At 59.1% G+C, this 23,300-nt stretch overlaps 1 protein-coding gene across 4 annotated transcripts; it reads right to left on the reverse strand.

The window, feature by feature from the left end:
- Positions 1-3,345: 3,345 nt before the first annotated feature.
- Positions 3,346-16,387, reverse strand: Slc25a29 (solute carrier family 25 member 29). 4 transcript variants are annotated; one of them, XM_048362102.1, is made up of 5 exons: positions 16,243-16,387; positions 10,699-10,742; positions 6,897-6,925; positions 4,982-5,065; positions 3,346-4,503 (listed from the first exon to the last, which is right to left on the reverse strand). In XM_048362102.1, the coding sequence occupies exon 5, from the start codon at positions 4,465-4,467 to the stop codon at positions 3,757-3,759; it is 711 nt and encodes a 236-aa protein (XP_048218059.1). In that variant the 5' UTR covers positions 4,468-4,503; positions 4,982-5,065; positions 6,897-6,925; positions 10,699-10,742; positions 16,243-16,387; the 3' UTR covers positions 3,346-3,756. The 4 variants fall into 4 exon arrangements, with proteins under 4 accessions (XP_048218059.1, XP_048218057.1, XP_048218061.1 ...); XM_048362100.1 differs by lacking the exon at positions 6,897-6,925; XM_048362104.1 differs by lacking the exons at positions 6,897-6,925; positions 10,699-10,742; positions 16,243-16,387 and adding an exon at positions 6,805-6,886.
- Between the last annotated feature and the right edge of the window lie 6,913 nt (positions 16,388-23,300).

Below are 23,300 nucleotides of genomic sequence, written 5' to 3' on the forward strand. Positions count from 1 at the left end.
GCTGTGGCTCAAAGGGGTAGAGTGCTGGCTTTGAGCAGAAAAAGCTCAGGGACAGCACTCAGGCCCTGAGTTCAAAACCCAGGACCAGCGCCCCACCCCACCCCCCCAAAAAAAAGAGGGCTGGGAATGTGGCTTAGTGGTGAGCGCTCGCCTTGCATGCACGGAGCCCTGGGTTCGATGCCTCAGCACCACATACACAGAAAAAGCCAGAAAGAAGTGGCGCTGTGGCTCAAGTGGTAGAGTGCTAGCCTTGAGCAGAAAGAAGCCAGGGACAGTGCTCAGGCCCTGAGTCCAAGACCCAGGACTGGAGGGGACAAAAAAAAAAGAAGAGAAAGGAAGGGGAAGACTAGATGCAAGATTGCCAGCAAGAGTATGCTGAGACACAGCGGTGTGACCCGGGCTGCTGCCCTCTCCCAATCACACACCGCCCGCTCCTGAGGAGCCCGCCTCCCCGCCTGGGCTCTGGCCCCTTAGCTACAGCTTTGCCTTCCCTCTCCCGGCCAGCCGCTGCTCTTCCTGAGATGACAGCTCAGACATCTAGTGGCTCCAAACCCAAGTGAACAAATAAATCCAGGAGCGCTGGCGTGGCAAACAGCGGCTGAGAGTGGCGTGGTGAGGAATGGCTGGTGGGCCGGGTTGTATTCCCTCAGAGATGAGGGAACCCAAGCTGGGCGCTGGTGCCTCACACCTGTAATCCTAGGTAGTCAGGAGGCAGAGATCTAAGGATCGAGGTTCAAAGCCAGCCTGGGCAGGAAAGTAAAAGAAAAAGCTGGAAATGGAGTTGTGGCTCAAGTGGTAAGCCTTGATCAGAGAAGCTCAGAGGTATCTAGACCCTGAGTTCAAGCCCTAGGATTCACACACACACACACACACACACACACACTCTGAGACACACACACACACACACACACTCTGAGACACACACACACACACACACACACACACACACTCTGAGATGAAAACCTGAGTTCCAGGTGCCTAGGACTGACTTTCTGGAGCCAGGGCCTTGGGCAGTGTTCTTGTGTGGTTAGACTGGAATAGGGTGGGCCCTTAATCCAGTTGGTGACTTCCGCCTCAGGAAAAAAAGAAAAAAGAGGAAGACTCCTCTCTCCCAGAGGAGAAGGCCCTGCGTGGACAGAGGCAGGGACTGGAGGAAAGATCTAAGTAAGCCAGGGGTTAGCAAGAGGTGTCTGCCAACACCCAAAGCAGGAAGAGCCAAGGGATGGACACCCCCTTCCCCTCCCCCCCCAGCTGAAACAACCCGGTAGCTACCTGGCCCCCGAGTGCAGAGAGGCCCGGGAAGCCTGTGTGCTCAGCCACAAATCTAGAGGGTTTCCATCCCTAGGAACGAATCCAGTCCCCCAAATGACCATGAAGTGATAAGAGCAGGCGGCAGCCAGGCACATGCGGCTCAGACCTGTCATGCCCAGTCCAGCTGGACACTGACCTCGACCCATGTTGGGGATTCAGCTTTGGCCTTGAGGCCGGGAAGGGCAAGGAGAGCTATCCTGAGACACTGCCCTTCCCCCAGCCCTGGGGCAGTGTGGAAGCAAGCCACACCTCTCTGGGTCCAGAACCAGAAGGGGTGGCTTTGCAACCAGCCCCCCAACTTCTCGCCAGCTAGCACATGTGCTCCCCTTTTCGCAGGCTTTGCCCAGGGGGTGGTACTATGGGAGTGACGTTAGCCCATGAAGGGGTCCTAGGACAAGCTCGCCAGCCTATCGCCAGCTCCTGGTCTATCACCCCTTTCCTCGTCATCCCTACTATATTAACTTTTAGCCACTCCCCTATTAAACCAGATTGCTCTTGAAGCTTTCTCCGAGACTCCGCGTGTGCCTGGCTTCCTTCGTGGGTGAGGAGGGAGGAAAAAGGGGATCTCATTCGGCCACGCGCACCTGAGGCCTACCCTAGCTCCCCCACTCCACCCTGGCCTGCCTGCTGGTCGGGCAGCCAGGGGAGAGGGTGAGAAAGGGAGCGCATCCCCATGCCAGGGGAGATAAACCTAGCCCGGCAGACCCAGAGCCTGGCTCAGGAGAGAGTCCCTCCTCCCTCCTCTCGCCCGGAGGCATGGCTCAAAGTGGTAGCCTGCCTGCCTAGCAGTCACAAGGCTCTGAGTTCAAGTACTCACTTCCTTATGTAACTGTAACCCCTCTGTATATCACCTTTATAATAAAAAGTACGAATATTTTAAAAATCTCACAGAGGGCTGGGAAGGTGACTTAGCAATGGAGTGCTTGCCTAGCACACATGAAGCCCTGGGTTCGATTCCTCAGTACCACATAAACAGAAAAAGCTGGAAGTGGCGCTGTGGCTCAAGTCGTAGAGTGCTAGCCTTGAGCAAAAAGCAGCCCAGGGACAGTGCTCAGGCTCTCAGTTCAAGCCCCAGAAAAGTCACAGGACCACCAATGTGGATGGGTGGGAACGTCACACGGTACTTCCTAATCAAATCAGGGAGAAAATAAAGCATAAAACAAATTCACTAAGAGCACACCTTACTCTTCACCCCAGATTTATGGGTACATTTAATGGTCGGTGTTTAGGGCGGAGGTTGGGGACTCAGCTCTGGAATATTTGCTGATTTCGCTGGCGTTTTGAGCTCATGTGGCTAGTTCCCAGCTACCTATCTGCAGCCAGGGCCCTGGGAGGCGGCAGAGAACACCCCACGCCACTTAGTCCCAGCCCCATTCAGAGGACTTGTCTGCCCATTGCCCACCCAGGGGGCTGCTAGCCACCCTTGCCCCCCCCCCCCACACACCAGACAAGCCTGACTTATAGGCTGGCATGGGGGGTGGTGATGGGGTGTCCCAGAGCTGGCTGCCTGGTTAATGCACTTGCTGCCCAGGAGGCGGGGGTGGACAGTTCTACTTCTGGGCCTCTAGTATCCCTGGTGTGTGTGTGTGTGTGTGTGTCCCAACCCGACCCTTGCCATCACAATTCACTTGTACGGCGATTAATAAAACAAGACTGAGGCTGGGAAGGTGGCTTAGCGGTGAGCGCTTGCCTCGTATACATGAAGCCCTGGGTTCGATTCCTCAGCACCACATACACGGAAAAAAGCCGGAAGTGGCGCTGTGGCTCAAGTGGCAGAGTGCTAGCCTTGAGCAAAAAGAAGCCAGGGACAGTGCTCAGGCCCTGAGTTCAAGCCCCAGGACTGGCAAAATAACCAAAAACATAAATCGGGCTGCGATAAGTGAATCACAGCCCGGCGAGGGGCGATTCCGTCACTGCCACTGGCGCGTCTTCTACCTCGGCCGTCTCTGGACTGTCGCTCCCCGTAGGCGAGGGCCACCGGGGCCTCACCCGTGCCCTCGGGTCCCATGAGCCCCCTCTGCAGGGGAGGAAGTGCACACAGCACCCCGGGCTGCGTCGGAGGGTGGGAGCACAGAGGAGCCGGCCTCGCTCACTCCGGAACAGGACGACTTTATTTTCTTAGGGTTTCTCGGGAATGGCCGCAGTGGCTGCAGTGATGGGGGGGGGGGCGGGGGGTCGCCTTCCCTTTGGCTTGGTTGTCCCCCCACTTTGCAGCCTGGGGGAGGGCCCCGCAATGCCTTCAGCAGCCACAAGGAGCCCCGGCCTGGAGCGACTGGGACGGGCTGACCTGTCCTTGTCCTCCCTGACGGGTGGCCCGAGTTCCGGGTCGGTGTGTGTGTGTGTGACGTGGGTGGAGAGAAGTCTCCAGAAGGCTGGGCCCTCGGGAGGGTGGGGGCAGCGCCGGGCCGAGCACCCCCCCCCCCCATTCTGGGTTCCAGCGCGGGGTCACAGGCCCGAGGGCTGCGCCAGCGCGGGGCCCGGGGCGGCCTCGTCGTGCTCGGGCGCGGGCGCGGGCGCGGGGCCCCGGGCGCAGCCCAGCACGGCGGTGACGGTGGCGAAGGTGGCGGCGTTGACGGGGAAGGCGCGCAGCAGCGTGGAGGCGAGCCCCCGCGTGAACACGCGCCAGCCCTCGGCCGCGTAGCTCTGGCGCGCGCAGTCCAGCAGGCCGCGGTAGCGCGGGGCGCCCTGCACCCCGTCGGCCTGCAGCCGCGACTTGACCACGTCCACGGGGTAGGTGGAGAGCCAGGAGGCGATGCCCGCCGTGCCGCCCGCCAGCAGCAGCTTGGGCACCAGCAGGCGGGCGCCCGGCTCGCAGCCCAGCGCGCGCGTCAGCGCGTCGTAGGTGAGGAAGTAGACGCCGAAGCTGGGCGTCTCGCGCAGCAGCGTGGACACCATGCCCCGGTTGACGCCCCGCAGCCCCTCCCGCCGGTAGATCTGGGCCAGGCAGTCCAGGGAGCCGCGGTAGGCGCGCGCCGGGCCCGCCGCCTGCAGCTGCAGCCGCGTCTTGGCCAGCTCCATGGGGCAGCAGATGACGCACTGGATGGCGCCCGCCGCCGCCCCCGCCACGAACTGGTGGAGCGGGGAGTCGTGGCCCAGCACGCGGAGGGTGTTGCCCTGCACCCCGAACACCAGCGCGTTGATGAAGGTGAGCCCCATGAGGGGCGAGCCCAGGCCTTTGTACAAGCCCAGCACCTGTGAAGACAGACATGCCCATCAGACTCGGCCACGGCCGCCCGGCCCCCCTCCCCCGCCCACCCAGGCTCACGAGGACCCAGCAGCCCCCCCCCCTTCTTCCCTCCCTCCCTCCCTCCCTCCCTTCCTTCCTTCCTTAACTCGGGGCTGGAGGACGCTACCAGTGGAGCCAGAGCTCCGCGTCCGGCTTTGTGGGGGTTCATCGGAGTTAAGGGTCTCTCGGGCTTTCCTGCCTGGGCTGGCTGTGAACTGTGACCCTCAGACCTCAGCCTCCTGGGCAGCTCGCACCACAGGCCTGAGCCATGGTTGCCCGGATCCCAGCAGATTTTCCTTAGACACGAAGTCTTCCACAGAGTGGCCCAGGCAGCCAGCCCTCAGCCTTCCAAAGCCCGGGTTCCTGCCCGATGCCCCAGGACCCTCTCAGCCCACATCGGGCTTGGCTGGCGGTGCCCCGTCCGCCCCAGGCCAGGCCACTCACACTCTCCTGCTTGATGATGGACTGGAAGCAGTGCAGGGTCCCTCGGTAACGGGGCTTCTCCGCGCTCTGCACCTGCAGCCGCACCTGGAGGGGGGGGGGCCGCGTGAGCTGTGGCCAGCACGGCCACAGGACCCGCTTCCGCCCGCCTGCCCAGGGGCCTCTGAGGCCGCCCGAGGCAGGGCGTGGCTGGGGGGAAGGGGGGGGGCTGAGCTGGGTGTAGCTGGCCAGCCGCCGATGGCCGAGATCTCAAGGCAGATGGAGGTGAAGCCTCTGTCACCCACCACACATCTCGTGTGGCCAACCTGTCTGTCCTTTGGGTGACACTTATCCCACTGAGTGGCCAAAGTCCCAAATCATAGCTGAGGCCCCTGGGGGCCTGGTGACCCAGCCGCCTGGTACCCCACACTGACCTTCCTCATCAGGGCAGGAGGCGGGGCAATGGTGTCTGCAGGAATGGCTGGCTTCCTGCCCGGAGCTCCCGGTGAGGCCCCGGGCCAGGCACTCCGGGGCCTGGGGACACCGGCCAGGCCCAGAGCTGCGCACGGCCAGAGCACTGCCTGTCGGGGAGAGCTTATCTCTGCTTTTGCTACCCTGGGCTGGACGTGATGCCCGGCGGGCGGGTGGACGGGAGGCGGTTTCCTGGACGCAGGCTCAGTGTCACTGGTGGGGAATCTAGGTCAGATGCTGAGGGCCTGGTTCCAAGCTGGCTCTGCAATGATCATGGTGGCGGCCGGGTCCTGGGCCAGCGCCTCTGTGCATGGGACGCGGACAGGGCCACGCACTCGTCCTCCCCAGCTGGGCATGGGGCTCCCGGGGGGGGGGGGTCTAGGTCGGATGGGGGTAAGCTGAGGCTGTGTGACATGGCCAGTGCTATCCTCTCTAGGGACTCGGTGGCTGTCGGTGGAGGTGAGAGCTAGGCCGGGTACTGACGGGGCAGCGCCCTCGCTGGGAATGACTCACTCGGGGCCGGGACGCTATCCTCTAGCTTTTCAGTCAAGGTCAGCACTCTACCACTCGAGCCACAGCTCCGCTTCCAGCCCTGTGGTGGTTCACTGGAGATGAGACTCACTGACTTCAAACTGCAATCCTCAGACCTCAGCCTCCTGAGCAGCTAGGGTTTCAGGCACGATCCGCAGCACCTAACTCCTTTTGCCATTCTTAACAGCAGAATGGGTGGATCTCCTACTGGGGAAAAGTGTTAGGGAAAGAAATATTTCCTCTCTGCACACTTGGACCTGCGCCGTGCCAGGTGGCTCCGGTGCTGACTAACCCACCCGGACGCCCAGCTCTGTCCAGACTTGATGGGGAGGGAAGGATTTCCAGGGGAGAAAAGCAAAACCGCTCAGCTTTAATGAGATACTGTGTGATGTGACACCTTTCAATGTCCTGGGGTCTCCGGTGGGACACCTGTGCCTGGCACCTAGTGTGGCACTAAGAGGGCTGCGGGAAGCAGAGCTTGTCGGGTTCCGGTGGCATCTGGGTGCTGTCTGGGAGTCCTTGCAGGCCGCGGCAGAGTGCCAAGGTCAAGCCAGCATGGACATCAGCCTTCGGTTGAGCCCTGCTAGACTCCTTCTAGCCCCTGCTCTGTGGCTGAGCCTGAATCTGTGGGAGCCCTCCCTCACGTCTACAAACCTGGGGGCAAAACAGTCCTGTAATGCCTAGCACCGAGGCTCCTCTGAGGATGGATAGACGTCCCTCCTCCCCCAGAGTAGTTATTGGTACACAAAGCTAAGAGACACCCACACAAAGACACCCCCCCCTCCCCAAGCTCCAGAGGGGCCAGTGTTTCTCCACCAGCCCTGCCCGAGCCCCCAGCCCAGGACCTGTGAGGCCCGGTTGGCCTCGTGCCCTCCCTGGAACTCTGGAGGTGGGGTGCGGGCGAGGACCGGGCGGAGGGAACCTGGTCTGTACTCACTAGCGCTCCCAGGTGAGGCTTCCAGGCATCTGCAACAAAGTTGCACTTTGCTACTGACTGGTAGCGCCTAGCTCAGACAGCAAAGCGGTTAAAGAACACACAAATGTCAACATCACATGCAGGTGCCCAGCCCTGGGCGGGGGGGTCCCCCCCACCCTGTGACGGACGGACGGCGCCCAGATGCCACGGACTGGGCCACCGCCTCGCGTCCGGTGAAGAGGTCCGAAAAACACCTCCCTAAAGAAATGGGTGGGAAGGGGGAGAGGAACCAGAAACCAGCTGCGAGTCTGGGCTGGATGGCCGGGGGCCGGATTTGGGGCTCTCGGGTGGTCTCAAGGGCTTGGAGGAGGATGCCCTCCCAGCGCTCCAACCCCAGGCCTGCGGGCCACACGCTGGAGGGAGGAGCACAGCTCCATTACAGCCAGAGGACTTCCTGCCAGGCATTAGGACAGGCGCCTTGAGAGACAGCGAGGGAGGAGCGTGATGGGTTCACGTTGTGCTTCCTGCAAGGGGCGTGGGCTCGCCAGGTGTGCGGCAGGTGACCATGTGGACACCAAATGGTTTTTTTTTTTGGCCAGTCCTGGGGCTTGAACTCAGGGCCTGAGCACTGTCCCTGTTCCTTTTGCTCAAGGCTAGCACTCTTCCACTCGAGCCACAGCGCCACTTCTGGCTTTTTCTATATAGGTGGTGCTGAGGAATCGAACCCAGGGCTTCATGCATGCTAGGTGAGCACTCTACCACTAGGCCACATTCCCGGCCCTATTGTTTTTGTTATTCCTTTTTTCCTTTTTTTTTTTTTTTTTTTTTTTTGGTGGTACTGGAGTTTGAACTCAAGGCCTTGTGCTTACTAGGTAAGTACTCTACCACTCATGCCACCAGTCTTTTTGTTTTACATAGAGTCTGGCCCTTTGGCCTGGGCCAGCCTTACTCCTCCTACATCGATACCTTCCACAAAGCTGGTATTGCAGGCGTGAGCCACTGCGCACACTCCATGCCTGGCTTAGGATGTGTGCCCTCTTCTCTCTGTGTTAAGCATCAGTTTAAAGTAAAAACAAGGGCTATGGTGTGCCTCGGAGGTAGAGGGTTTGCCTAGCACACACAAGGCCTTGGGTTTGATCCTTCGCACCACAACAAAACAAGCAAACAAACAAACAAGACTATCACCCATTCAGATCAAGAAAACCTTGAACATTATTGCAAACACACACGTGCACACACACACACATACCCACCCCTCCAGAAGCACCCCTTCCTGCCCAAGGCAGGGGGTGTGCAAGGCCTAGTACCCCGCCATGTGTCACTCACAAGGGAAAGGCTACAGAGAGGCTGACTGTTTAGTTTGTGCATCTCAGTGACGGCTCTTAAATCCTGTATATTTTCGTAAGTGTAAGCCAATAAAGAACTGTGTATGCCTGATGACTAAAATCCATCCAGAAGATAGTACACACAGGCATGGCACACACTCCTATAATCTCAGCACTCAGGAGGCAGAGGTGGCAGAATCCTGAGTTCAAGGCCAGCCTGGGCTCTATGTCAAGTTAAAGCACTCCGAACAAAACAGCAGGGTCTCATGGCCTCAGGGCCCGAAGGCAATGTAGGAAATGTAAAGTGCTTGGGGAGTGGGGGGGGGGGGTGAGAATGGCTACCTCTCACAATTTCCTTTTTTTTTTTTTGGCCAGTCCTGGGGCTTGGACTCAGGGCCTGAGCACTGTCCCTGGCTTGTTTTTGCTCAAGGCTAGCACTCTGCCACTTGAGCCACAGCGCCACTTCTGGCCATTTCCTGTATATGTGGTGCTGGGGAATCGAACCCAGGGCCTCATGTATACGAGGCAAGCACTCTTGCCACTAGGCCATATCCCCAGCCCTCGCAATTTCCTTTTAATGAGAATGCTTAAGGATGGTCTTTGACAGAAAGCCCGGAAAACAACAGGGCCATTGGTGATGCTGCACTACATTGCATTATGAGGAACCCAGTGTCACCGCTGGGGGGGCGGGGGTGTAGGTAGGAACACAAGAGCCAGGAGTCTCCCCCCTTCAAAAAGAGCCTGGCTTCTTAAGGTAGGTTTGCCAAATATACAATGCCAGTGGGCTACTGTAGTCGGGGGTGGGGGGGGCATGAAAGGCTTTTCCCAAGGACCACCGGGCACTTGAACGACCGTAGGGTGCGGCGATGGGGGGGTGGGGGAGCCTACAGCGGCCTGGCCAGGTCCTGCCGGGTCAGCTCAGGAGAGCAGGCCTCCGCAGAGCTGGGCGGAGGGAGCGAGATGGAAACAGTGCGGTGTGCGTGCTGAGTCCCGGGTGCGTGCGATCGACCGGGTCGGCTTTGTGGCCCACCCTGCCAGGGCCTTCGCTGATCAAGAACGCCTGGCCTCCTTCAGCCTTCCTTCTCCCCAGGCCTGCCTGCTGGGCGTGGAGGCGCTGTGCGCTTTCCAGAACTCACATTAATGGATCACAAGTTAGGGCCGCGGTCATCTCGGCCTGCCCCTCCCTCTCAGAGGCAAACACTCGGGCCCTGAGCCACAGGAGCTGGTCCAGGCAAGTGAGGCAGGAAACTGGCTGGCAGAGCAGTCCTGGGCCCGGAAGAGAATTCTTTAAGGTCAAAGCCAGTGCATATGGCCAGGTTCTCACGCCCGTGCTGGAAGAAATCCCAGCCCTACATTAACGAGCTACTTCCTTTGCCAACGAACACCTGGTCCACTGTGGGGGGGGCGGGGGGGGGGAAGAGGAGACAGGAAGTTCACCTCAACCCAGCTGAGGATGACGTGTCTCGCCTCTAGCTCTGCCTTCCACCCAGGTGGGAAGGGGAGCCAAGTTCAAGGGTTCCGAGGACCCGGACCTTGGTGCTCTCTGCTCTGGGTGTCTGAGAACCTGGATCTCTGGTTAATAGAGGTGTGGGGGGATGAAGGGGACCATTCCCTCAGAGCCTCTGTTCCCCCAGGCCCTGTGGCAGAGGTCTTCCTAGGTCCTTGGCCACAGACACCTCAAAACAGTCACTGGTTCCCAGTCCTGAGTCCCTGCTCCATGAGGAGCATGGTAGAAAAAGGGTCCTTGTTATTCCGTGTGCGTGTGTGCGTGTGTGCACGTGCGCTGGTATTGGGCCTTGAACTCAGGTCCTCATTCTCTCACTTGACTTTTCCCACTCAAGACTGGTGCTCTACCACTTGAGTCACACCCTTATTTTCAGCTTTTTGGTGAGTCGCATGGACTTTTCTGCTCTAGGTTTCAAAAACTGAGCCTCATATTTCAGCCTCCTGAATTGCTAGGATTAAAGGCATGCCTGGTTTTGTGTCTTCTGGCTTGATTTTGAGATGGGGGTCTCCCTATCTAACCCTGGCTGGCCTCCAGTGTTTAACCCTCTTGGATGCTGGGATTGTAGGCATGTATGACCACACTGGTCAATCAAGTTCTCTTTCCTCCCCAACGCCCCCCCTCCCCCAGTCTTTTAAGAAGATGCTGGGGGAGTTTTGTAGCAGAACAGCATGAGCCTCCTCTCCCTGAGTGAGAAGAAACCTGCCCTTGGGCATATCAGACGTCACAGGCCAATCCTGAGAATGAACTTGGCTGTGAACCTAACATCTGGGTTTGCCCCAGTCGGGAGCTATAAAAACAAGCCCAGGAGGAAGGTCAACTCAGTGAAATGGAAAAGCAGCTGCCCACCTGGGCATCCTGGAGTGCTCTCATTCTACCTTCAAAGCCCCGGGGATGACCTTGAACCTGGTCCTGGAGTAGGAGCCCTGCAGGTCCGTCTCCAGCGCTTGCACCTACATAAGGGTCTGAGAAAGAAAACATCCAGGAAACTCACCTTCACAGTGTCAAACGGGTGTCCCACAAGCACACCTGCCACACCTGGGGGGAGACAAGGAGATGTGTGACCCGATGCCGGGCTCCTGCCAGGGAAGGCGGGACAGGAGCTGGGGTGGGAGGGAGACACTGACGGGGTGTGTGTGTGTGTGTGTGTGTGTGTGTGTGTGTGTGTGTGTGTGTGTGTGAGTGTGTGTGTGTGAGTCAGCCGGGGGTCCTGGCCGCGTCCCTCCCAGGAGTCCCTGTAACCCTCCATCTGGTGACCCGAGGTGAAGCCCAGCTCCATACTGGGTCCCTTCTCTGGCCCTGCAGCCCAGCTGCAGGGGATGGGGGCATTCCTGGCGGGTTCCATGGCTCTAAACACTTCCAGGTATGGGCGGGAGGCCCCGGGCCTGTGGAAGCTGATCGACTTGGGGTGAGGGCCTGCCTCCCCCTGGGCGGCCATGGAAGTGAGAGGAGATCCAGCCTCCCGGGAAGCGCTGCCTCCAGACCCGAGGGGCAGTCCCTCCACCACTCCTCCTCCTCCGCTCCCTTCCCTGGCAGGGCCCCCCCACCCCCCCCCCCGCCAGGGAGGCAGCCTGGGGTTTTGCAATGGGGTCATGGTTATTCATCAGTTCAGGAGCCCCGCCAAAGATCCAGACCCCTTTGGGGAGGAAGGTTCATCCCTCCCAAACTCTTCTCATTCTGTTCCTGGGTGTCTTGCAGATAGTAAACAGAGCCTCTGGGGTTGGTTTGTGTTTTCGAATTGGGGTCTCCCCATGTAGCCCTGACTGGCCTCCCATCCGCCTGAGTGCTAGGATTACAGGTGTGAACCTCACCACTGCCCAGAAGCCTCACGGAAGGGGAAACTGAGGCACAGGGGTCGAGTCACTGGGCCTCACTCCCAGGCGTTCCCACTCAGATCTTCATGTGTGGCTCTACTAAAGGTCTCTCTTGGGGCTGGGATGTGGCCCAGCCAGGCAAGCTCATCTGGTGGACCGCCCAGCATGCATGAGGCCCTAGGTTTGATCCTGAACACTGAAGAACAGTAATAACAACACAGAACAAAAATAGTCTCCTACTGCTTGTGCTTCTTTACAACTAAAATGTCTCACATTGTAATGCAGCCAGTCACACTACAATCTGATGGTTACTTCTTAGTTTCGAACATACTCAGTCCCTCCCACTTATGTTCCTGATAAAGGACTATGAGCTTACTTTACAGATGAGGAAGTGCAGACAAAGAGAACCCTTACAGGAAGCCAGGGGTGAAGCTGGAGTCCCAGCCTGGCACCTCTGCCCCTGGCTCCTCTCAGACACATCTCTGTGGGTTAGTTGGGTCCTCAGGGTAATGAGAGTACTACAGATCTGCGCCACAGAATGAATGCTTCCACCTTTAAAACAGACTTTGGCACCTTGTCAATAAAGTTTAATTAAAAAACAAAACAAAACAGACTTTGGTATTGCCCTTGTGGCCCGCTTTCTTTCTTGCATGTGTCTCATAGAGTTCTGTCCAACTTTTTTTTGCCAGTCCTGGGCCTTGGACTCAGGGCCTGAGCACTGTCCCTGGCTTCTTTCTACTCAAGGCCAGCACTCTACCACTTGAGCCACAGCGCTACTTCTGGCCTTTTCTATATAGGTGGTGCTGAGGAACTGAACCCAGAGCTTCATGTATTCAAGGCAAGCACTCTACCGCTAAGCCATATTCCCAGCCCCCCCTTTTTTTTGAAGGGGGGTGCTGGGATTTTAGAGCTGTACTCCCAGCCCCTTTGTTTTTAGGCTCCCAAATGGAATCATAAGCTTTTGCCTGGGCCAGCCCTGGACCTCAGTTCCTCCTGCCCCCACCTCCCAAGGGAGCTGTGGCCACAGGTTTGCACACCCAGCATGAGTTCCATCTAGTTCTCTTAATTTTGGACCTTTTACTTATTTGGGGGCTTGAACTCAGGGCCTGAGCACGGTCCCTGGGCTTCTGTGCTCAAGGCCAGCTCCTCATTCTAGCAAGCTCTCTTTCCCTCCTGGCGTCCGTCTGGGTTTCATCCCTTTGATCCGCCCTGGCGCTCTCCTCGTGTTTTGCAGCTCCCAGGCTTCGCTTTGGTTTTGCTTGGTGAAGGGGGTTGAACCCAGGGCGGCACACGTGCCAAGCAACGGAGTTACAACCTCGGCCCCTGTTGTCGGCTTTTGCTGACTTTGCAAGTCCTGGTTCCAGCACCTCTTTTCTTGGGATGTATTTGGAATTTCTTGGGGTTTGGAAACCCAGCGCCCGGGCCTCTCGACTCCACAACCAGGCCCGACGACAGGATTCCTGTCCTATGGGTAACAGTCACCCTTTGGGCCCCGCTCTGCCCAAGTGCTACCTACCTTCCAGCCCGCACGCCGACTCCAGCTGCTAGCCAGCCTCGGCAGTCCCGCTTTCCTTGAGTGGAGACAGGAAGGGGGCTAGGCCTTTACCCAGAATCCTCCTGTCACAGGAGCAGAGCAGGCCCTGGTCCTGCAGGGCCTTTACCCTCCCAGTCCCTCCGAGAACCAGGAAGCCCTGCCTCGCTGTCTCCCAAGAGGATTCCGAGGCCTACAGAAGTCTCTGCCCGCTGGGAAGGGCAGTCCCCACGCCGCGGCCCCCAGGACAGGCGGCACCTGGCCGCACAGGGGGTCACGGGCAGAGGCAGCAGGATGACAAGACCTGTCGTCCCATTGCCGGACAATGGTCTCATTCAAGATGGGTCCGGGTTCTTGGCGTTTCAAACAAATAGCTGGGCGGAAACACTGGGCACGGGTGGCGAATGTCTATAATCCCAGCTTTCAGTAAGTAAGTAGGCTGACCGCCAGAAGAGCTAGGTTCAGAGCCAGACTGAGCAGAAAAGCTTTTGAGACTCCATCTCCAAAATAACCAGTGAAAAGCAGTGCTGGAGGTATGGCCGGAGTGGTACAGCGACAGCTGAGCCGCGAGCTAAACCAGTGGGAGGCCCTGAGTTCAACCCTGTTGCTGGCTCCCCACCAGGAAACTGGGCAGAAGCACCTGAATTAGGAGGAGGCAAGCAGCTTTATGCGAGCAAGAGTAAAGTGAAAACACGCCCTGTGCTGTGTGAGCAGGCCTGAGCGCTGCAGGGCCCTCAGGATTGGTGTCTGGGGAGACTTTAAGGTTGATTTGGAGCGTCTCTCTCCCTTGGCAATGGACAGTTGTGAGTGTCAGGTTGTTGTTATAATAATATTAATGATACACACTGCGTAAACATGAAGCTTTAATTCGGGGCTTTCCTGAAAAGAGGACAACCAAGCACAGCACTGTCTGCTCGCCGTTTAAGAGGGCTTGCTGGTGGGGAGAGCTTATCGTTCATCAAGATGTGATGACGCAAACTTCCCTGCCTGGGGCTGGCTGGCGCGGGTCCAGGGTTGGGCCTGGAGCAGCAGCCCTGGATCCCAGGTTCGGCTTCAGGAAATAGGTCTCTGGCTCCAGCTATCACCCCCACCCTACTACCCTGCATCCTCCGGAGGCAGACGCTGCCCTGCCAGGGACTATGTCTCCCCAGGTCCTTCACAGTCCAAGCCCCCTCCAGAGCCCAGGGGCTACTGTGGCTTCAGGATTTGACACTGACTTTCCCAGAGTGGGCACGGGGCGGAGGCCACCCTTCCAGCAGGCAAGACCCCTGCAAGCTGACAATCTTCCCATCATGGTGCCTGCCCTGCCTCACAAACAGGTAAGCACAAGACACGGGCCAGGCCAACCAGGCCTGGGACATTCCTGGGGCAATCTCCCTGCGGAATATGAATCAGGAGCCACGGAGGAGAAATGCCACCAGCAGCCACCAGAAGGGTCCAGGGAGTGGCCTCTGGGGGTCAGGTCTCTCCAAAGTATATGTGTCACCTGACCCTGGACAGCCCCTCTGAACAGGGCTGCTTGAGTGCCCCCTCCCCCCCCCAGCAGCCCTGCCCCTTCATAGAGCATAAGGTAGAATTTTGCACTCTTTGGACTTTTCTCCCCATTGGATCCTTAGGTCACCTCCACCTTCATTCACCTGAGATGCTTAGGCCCCACCCTGCACAGCCTCAATGCAGAGTCTGCACTGACGAGCACTTGAGGGCCATCCTGGTCTCCTTCTCAACGCTGGAGCCCCAGGCCGGAAAGTACCCTGCCCCAGGTAGGCCCTGTGAGGATGAACCCAAGGGCATTCCAGGTGTGTGGGGGGGAGGGGGCCACCTGAGCCAGGGCACGGGGAGCCACTGAACACCTGTATGAGGGCTAGGCTGGGTCTTTAAGAGGCCTGGCCTCACTGATGCTGACAGAGCTGTAATTACAGAAGGGTCCTGGCTCTGGGGAAAGAAGCCACACACCTCAGGACATTCCCAAGGGGGCATGGTCAGGTGGACAGCTCCCACGCCGCATGCTGCTCCCAGCACGTAGGTTAGAGGGCTGCTGGGAGCCAAGCCTGGTGGGACCCGGCAGCTACAGCAAGGACTGCAGAGGACACACCATGTCCTGTGTCCTCCAGGCACCCAGGGCCTAGGAAAAGGCCCCCACCAACTTACGGAAAACTCTGAGCTTCCCTCCTGAACCTTCCAGAGTCCTGACTGGGTAATGACTGGGGAGTTCTTAACCGCCTTCAACAACCTCCTTATGCTGGCCAGGCATAGTGCCCAACCAGCCTCCAGGCCCAGGAGGAAGCGGCACTGATTAACTGCCTAAGGTCACGGCCAGTGTTCCTTGCTCTTCCTGCAAAGCCCTTTCCCTGGGCAGCCACTGAGGTCGGTGCCCGTCCTGAGGCTTGAACTCAGGGCCTGGGCACCGTCCCTTAGCTCTTTTGCTCGTCTGGCACTTTGCCACTCGAGCCACAGCTCCTTTCCCTGAGGTCTGTGGGAGTCAAACGCGCGCAGATGAAGAGCCAGACAAGAAAGGTGGAGGCGAGAAGCAAGACTGGGCCCTTGAGATAACCAGCCAGCAGCCCTCACTGCCAGGGAGGCGGAGTCTCCCCCATCTCCTCCACCTCTGCACGATCCCGGATGGCTAACGCGACTCCATCAACACTTGTTGAATGAACTGACCCAAGGTAAACGCGGGAAAGCCCAAGGCCGAGCAGGTGCGGGGTGCCCTCCTGGGGTCAGAGGTGGCGACGCCCTGGGTCTGGCACACCGACCCCAGTCACTGACCGGAGGAGCCCCGGCGCCACGTCGGTCGGTGTGCCCGCCACGTCGGTCGGTGTGCCCGCGTTGCGCGCCAGGCCCCGTGTGGGAGAAAAGGAAGGAAGGAGGTGAGGAGCCCAGGCGTGACGCGGCGCCAGCGGTGGCTCCCGCCCCGCCAGGACAGCTGCGGGGACCTGGGGGGCCCGCGGCTGGGGCAGGAGCCGCGCAGGACGGGGAGCCCCGGGCGGGACCCCGGCGGGCGTCCCCGGAGCTCCCTCCCGCGTGCCCCACGGGTGGCAGGGACGCCTGCCCCTCGCGGCTCGCCGGTGCCCACCGGCGCCCAGGACACCGCCGGGGCCGGGTGCGGACGGGGGCCTCCGAGCTCCGCCCGCAGACCTCGGCCGGGCGCGCCCTGCGCCCCGCGCCCCGCGCCCCGCGCCCCGCGCCGCCTTACCCCCAGCGCATCCAGCCAGGAAGTCGAGCGCCATGGCCGGACCGTCCTCGTCCTCCTCCGGACCCCGGCGTGCAGCGCGGGCGCTCGGCCTGGCCGCCGCCTCCCGGTGCAGAGCCCAGGCAGCCGCGGTCGGGGGCGGCGGCACGGAGGAGTCCCGTCGGTCCGCGCTCGCCCCGGTCGCCCGCCCGCCCGCCCGCCCGCTCGCTCGCTCGCCCGCCCGCTCGCTCGCTCCGAGCCGGCGTCCGTCACCTCGAGCGGCGCGCCCCGCCTCGCGCGGCTGCAGCCCCGGGGCACCGCGCGCGGCCAATGGGAGGCCGAGGCGCGGACAACGCCCAGGTCGCGGCGCGCCCCCGCCGCCTCCCATTGGCTGAGCGCGCCGATGGGGCGGGGCGGGGCGGGGACGTGGAGGGCGGGGGCCGGGGCGGGGGAGGGGGCTGCGGGCGCCGCAGACAAAGACTGTGCTGCTCGCGCCCGCCCGCGCCGCGCCGCGCGGGGGAGAGGGGCCGCGGGGCGCCCCGCCGCGGGCTGGCAGGGCGCGGGGGGCGGCGGGGGGGCCCGCGACCCGCGCGGGGCCTGGCTGCTCCCCGAGTGCGGGGCGCTGGCCCGGGTCCTGAGCCGGAGCTTGAGGTCGTGCGTGACTGTGCCGCAGGACCCCAGCGCCCTCCCGGGCCTGCGGGCTCCGACCCCGCGGGCGGTGCGCGGCGAGCCGCCCCGTGGAGCCCCGGGCCGGTGCGCGCGGGGGAGGGGGGGGGGCCGGGGCGGGAGCCGGGTGCGCCCGGCCTGGCACCCGCACCTTCCCTCGGACTGGGGTTTTGCGGGAGCCGCGGAAGGTTGCGGTGCGGAGCCGCCGGGGTCCCGACAGCCGGGTCCCGGTGCGTCCATCCTCGGCCGCGGACAGGTCACCCGGAGGTAGCTATGGGGCGCCTGGGGTGAACAGGGGCGAGAGCCCTCCTCACATTCCCAGTGGCAAGGGGCTTCTTGATCTCTGGGCCGGGTCCCAGTTCGAGTCTTGCCCCTCCTCACCCCGACCTTCCCCCTCCCCCCACGACCCCCCCTCCCAACCTAAGGCGGGTTGGAGCGCAGCCCCAGACCCGGCCCAGCCTCCTGCATGACTCCCTTGTAAATGACCTCCGGGTTTCTGAAGTTGGGGATCCCCCCCCCAGCTCCTGGAGGAGGGGCTCGCTGAAAAGCTGCGCATGTTTGGTATCAGGGACGCAGGTGGGGGTTTGTCAGTGGAGCCTAGCGGGACCCCGGTGCCCACATACATTATGGGACGTGTAGATTAAGAAGAGACCCAAACCCGGGACTGCTGACTCCTCGTCCAGTGCTCATGCTATGGCTGGGGGGCCCTGAGCTAGGGGTCTGGAGGCCTGGGTTTGAACACCGCCAGCCTCAGGGGGTCCAGACAGCAGACAGCCCGGGAGCAGCCCAGCCCGAAGTGCGGCAGGATTTGGCTGGAGGCCTCCTCCTCTCTTCCTCCTCTTCCTCCCGCGGTTCACCCCAATGACTTTGACATGGATGACAAGTTGTCCCAGGGTCTCCTGAGGGCTCTGGCGGTGCCATACGGGCCCCTGCACACCAAGCGCTTCCCTGTTGGTGGGGGTTGGGGTGATGAAAGTCAAGAATGGTTACAAGTCGAATATACTGGGTGACAGTTGGTAGGAAGACAAGGACAACCCGTTTTAATTTTTTTCTTTCGTGTGTGTGTGTGTGTGGTGTGTTGTTAGAGCTCGCACTCAGGACCGCCCTCCCTGAGCTTTTCCACTCAAGGCTGATGCTCTACTGCTTGAGTCACAGCTCAACCTTGGATTTTTTTTCCCCCCAGCTAGTTTCAAACCTGAGATCCTCAGATCTCTGCCTGCTGAGTAGCTCGGATGACAGGTGTGAGCCACGGGTGCCAGCCTGGTGCTGTGGACACAACAGGCTCAATAGCAGGGCACCGGGCTCACGCCTGTCATCCCCACTACTCAGGAGGTTGAGCCCTGAGGATCACGGTATGAAGCCAGCCCAGGCAGAAAAGTCCCTGTGAGACTCTTGTCTCCAACTAACCACTCAAAAGCTGGAAGTGGAGCTGTGACTCAAGTGGTAGAGTGCCAGCCTTGAGCACAAAGAGACTCAGGGACAGTGCCCAGGCCCTGAGTTCAAGGCCCACAACCAACAGGAAAAGAAAAAAAAGAAGAGGCCCAAATCCTGGCTCTCCATGGTAATGGGGAAGACCACAAAGAAATACAGAAGTAAACAAGTGAAGTATTAGCAAGCCCATGACGTTGGCATCTAGAAGCCTGTGTTATAATGTTATCCTTTCCTGAGGGTAGGTTTACAGCATAGGATGAACTACTGTTTCAACTGTGTGTGTATCTGTGTCAGTCCATCCTGGGGCTTGAACTCAGGGCCTGCGTGCTCTCCCAGAGCTTTTGTGCTCAAGGATAGTGCTCCACCGCTTGGGATTCACTTTCAGCTTTTTGGTGGCTAACTCGAAATGAGAGTCACACAGACTTTCTCTCCTTGGCTGGCTTTGCATGGGGTCCTCAGATCTCAGCCCCTGAGTAGCTCGGATTGCTGGCCTGGTTCCCAAGCGCCTGGGAGAAGGAGTTTCTAATTTGCCAGCCCAAGGAGACTGCCCTGCAGGAAGACCCCAGCCTTCAAGGGCGGGAGAAGCCCAAGGTCAGGGCGGTAGGAGGATGGCAGTGCCTCAGGGAGACACTGAGGAGTGGCTCAGCTTTGAACTTCTTTTATAACTCCTTACATAAGGCAGGTCCACAGTGGAGACAGAGTGGCCAGGGGGCAGAAAGGAAAGCCAAGTCTGTTCTCCTCACCCTGGAATCTCTTTAATGGGGCTGTCAATCAATTCCCATCACCCCATCACTATTTTTCTTTCTTTACTTTTTTATTCTGATACTAGGGCTTGAACTCAGGGCCTGGGTGCTGTCCCTTACCTTTTTTTCATTTAAGGGTCCAGGTGCTGCTGCCCTGTCCTGTCCCTTTCCATGGGAGTCGGCTGAGGGTCATGCATGGCTGTCTCTGGGGGGACAGCCGAGGAGACAGGTTCCCAGGCCAGGGCCGGCGTTCAGGTCCTGCATGGCAGTCAGCCACCTCTGTGGCCACGGGGATGGCCCATGCCTTCAGGGCTGGCTTTGTGAGGCTCCCACTCTGCTTGGTGCAGCTCTGTCCTGGCTGTGTCCCTTGGTCCCTCTCTGCCTCTGGTGGTGTGTGACATGGGATGGGCAGGTTCTGGGGGACAGAACATACAGAGCAGGGACTGTATCTTACTCGGATGCCAGCCCTCTGGCACAAGGTGCAGGAAGCGGGAGCTAAGTTCATGTGATTAACCGGAAGCAAGGCAGGCTTCCCCGGGCATCTCCAGCTGTCTGACTGCCCAGCCCCAGAGCTGGGCCCGTGGTGGTGGGTCTCCTGCATTCCCATCCTCTGTCTGTGCTCGCTCTCGGATGCGTCGTGGCCTCCTGGCCTGATGGGTGCCCCTCAGAATGGGAAGAGGCCAGAGGGAGGCTCAAGTCAGGAGACACCCAGAAACTCAAGATCGGGGACGGTATAAATAGACATGGCAAATGTTTCTAGAGTAAAAATAGAGCAGAAGGGACCTGCCAGGGTGCCCGGGAGCCAAAAGGCCACGGGGGGGGGGGGGTCTCCGGAGGCGGTCAGGCCGGCTGGTGGGCATGTAACAAGCACCTGGACGCCGCCTGCTGCCCACTCAGCCCCCCCCCCCCCCCCCCCCGCCATGATGCTGCTACGGCCCTCGGGCTCCCTTGCTGCCGAGGGGGCCGGACCTGCAGGCCGGGCTTGGCCTGGGAATGCAGCTGCCAGAGGAGGGCACTGCGGCCTAGCCTGGAGCTGGTGCGTGGTGGTGTGGTCGGTCTGCGGGAGTGGGCAGGAGAGGGAGGGGTGGCCACGTGCACTGAGCCCAGCGCTGGTGCCTGGCGTACCCGGGAACACAGTGTGCTGGGCGCCCCCGTAGGCCCCGGCTTGGTTAACAGACGGGAGGCGCGGCGTCCTGGAACCGGGCGCCTTTAGCTGCTCTCGGGACGGGACTTCCTGTTTTTCTGGCGGGAGGGAGGGCCTTGGGAGGCACCTGGGCCCCGTGGCTTCCTCCATCGTGCTGCCAGCGCCCACAGCGTCTCCCTAAGGCACTGGACAAGGAAGACAGCCTCCCTCTGTGCCCGCCCTGTGGTGTCCCAAGGTCCTGGTTCCTGCTGTGACCTTCCAGCCAGCCAGGACCTAGGTTTGTCTCCAGGGCACGGCCCCTGCACGGTGGTGGCCCCTTGCTGTCTGCACAGAGGGTGACGGGCAGCTTCTCTGGGCCCTGAGGCTGTGTCCCCACGCAGCTCCTCCAGCCCGCCCCGGCTAGCAGGGGCCTTCAGAGGGGGTCCGGCCTCCCACGGCCTCTCTCCCCTCAAGCTGGCTGGCCGCCTTTACCTGCCACGGGCCCCTGCCACTTGGCCTTTGCAGGCTGGGCTGTGGGCGCCTGGTCCTGACCGGCGCTTCTACCTCCCCTTCCTCCCGCAGGTCACATCCATGCCGGGCTGGAGGCCTTCGAGCCCACACTCAAGCGGTCTGCCCGGAAGTCCCCACTGGCTCTTCAAGCCGACTCAGCTTCTTTCCCGGAGCCTGTGTGACCCCAGCCCGGGCCTCGGGGGGCTGCTGATTTAGCTGCTCTCCTGACTGGGGTGTTTTCCAAACATGCTTTTTAAATTTTTTTGTGTGTGTGCTGGTCCTGGAGCTTGAACTCAGGGCCTGGGCACTGTCCCTGAGCTCTCCCACTGGAGCCACAGCTCCGTCTCTGGCTTTTTGGTCATTAATTGGAGACAAAAGTCTCATGGATTTTCTTGCCCCGGCTTTGAACTGGGATCCTCGGATCTCAGACTCCCGAGTAGCTAGGGTTACAAGTGTGAGCTCTGTAAAATCTTTGACAGTCCCCCTTTTAAAAGAAGGGGTGGAGGGGCCGTAGTTCAGTGTCAGGGCTGGGGGTGCTTCCTTGTTCTCTAGGGTCCCTGGCTCTGGGGGGAAGTCAAGCACAGAGTTGTGAGGTCCTGTTGGAGTGGAGGGTTGTGACCTCTAGCCAACAACCTGGCACTGGAGTCACCCTGGCTCTTGCTTCCAGTTCACCAAAGCAGAGAGAGAGGGCAGCAAGGGAGGGAGGGGGAGAAGGGAGAGAGGGGAAAGGAAGGGAAGGGAGGAGACGGGAGCAGAGTCCCTGACCCAGGGCTATCTAGGTGGGATGTTTCTGGTGCCTGACTCTAACATGGTTTCGAGTTTGTTTTGTGCCATCCATGAGGCTTGAACTAAGGGTCTGGGTGTTGTCCCTTACTTTTTTTTTTTTTTTTTTTTTGCTGGTCCTCCTGGGGCTTGAACTCAGGGCGTGGGTGCTGTCCCTGAGCCTCTTTGAGCTCAAGGCCAGCACTGTACCACTTGAACCACAGCACCACTTCCGGTGTTTGAGTGGTTATTTGGAGATAAGTCTCACGGGGACTCTCCTGCCTGGACTGGCTTTAAACTGTGATCCTCAGGTCTCAGCCTCCTGAGTATCTGGGATGACAGGCGCGAGCCACCGGTGCCCGGCTGTCCCTTACTTTATTACTCAAGGCTGATGCCCTACCACTTGAGCCACAGTTCCACTTCTGACTTTTGGGTGTGCTGTTGTTATTATTATTATTTGTCAGTGTGAGGCTGTCCCTGGGTGCAGCCTAGGTGCTGTCCCTGAGCTTTTTTTGCTCAAGGCTGTACTATGTTTTCTGGTGGTTAGTTTGAACCAGGCTGGCTTTGATCCATGATCCTCAGATCGCAGCCTCTTGAGTAGCTAGGATTATAGGTATGATCCACCGATGGGGCTTGGCTATTATTATTATTATTAGTGCCAGTAATGGGCTTGAATTCTGTCAGGTCAGCCTCCTGAATAGCTAGGATTGCAGGAGTGAGCACTGGTGCCTGGCTTAACCAGACTTTCTCTCTCTCTCTCTCTCTCTTTTTTTGCCAGTCCTGGGACTTGAACTCAGGGCCTGAGCCCTGTCCCTGGCTTCCTTTTGCTCTAGCGCTCTACCACTTGAGCCACAGCGCCACCTCTGGCTTTTTCTGTGTCTGTGGTGCTGAGGAATGGTACCCAGGGCTTCATGCATGCTAGGCGAGCGCTCTATCGCTAAGCCACCTTCCCAGCCCCTTAACAAGACGCTTTAAAATTAAAAATGGTTCAAGTAGGGCTGGGGAAGCAGCCTTTCTTCCTTCTGGAAAGGAGTCCCTAAAGTAAGACACCCCCACAGTATGCCGGGCGGGCTCCGTGAGCCTGTCAGCCAGCCACCACTTGCTTTTTTGTTTGTTTGTTTTAATTATTTTTTTTAATTTATCACCACTTGCTTTTGTGTAGTTCAATGTTTTGGTGTTTTTTTTTTTAATTTCAAAATTTATTTGTAAAAGTCAGAGACAAACTCTTAGTAGCAACACATTTATATTAAAGATACATGCAAGAACAAAAAAAAGCACAAGAATACAAAAATGAACATAATAAAATTTTAATTAATACAGTATTGTGGCTACAAGTAGAATACCACTAGATAAGAACCCTATTTAGGGCTGGGAATATGGCCTAGTGGCAAGAGTGCTTGCCTCCTACACATGAAGCCCTCAGTTCGATTCCCCAGCACCACATATATGGAAAACAACCAGAAGGGGTGCTGTGGCTCAGGTGGCAGAGTGCTAGCCTTGAGCAAAAAGAAGCCAGGGACGGTGCTCAGGCCCTGAGTTCAAGGCCCAGGACTGGCCAAAAAAAGAAAGAACCCTATTTACCTCAGAAATCTATGATAGTTTGGGTTGAGATAAACCAAGGTTTAGGATAGCCATTTCACTATTCACATTCTCACCAATGCCAACCAAAAGCGGAAGCACACTTTAGCCTAAGATTTCCAGCAAAGGTGTGGAACTTATCTTCCATGTAAATGAATCACATTAACATGCCTTCAGGTGACCTGTTCTCACTTCATGGCAGTTGGGGCAAGTTAGACCCATGGCCCTTACAAAGACTAAGAACCGAATAATTGTGCCTTTTGTGTTAG

The sequence above is a fragment of the Perognathus longimembris genome, chromosome 14 (assembly GCF_023159225.1).
Source record: "Perognathus longimembris pacificus isolate PPM17 chromosome 14, ASM2315922v1, whole genome shotgun sequence".
Classification (NCBI taxonomy): Eukaryota; Metazoa; Chordata; class Mammalia; order Rodentia; family Heteromyidae; genus Perognathus; species Perognathus longimembris.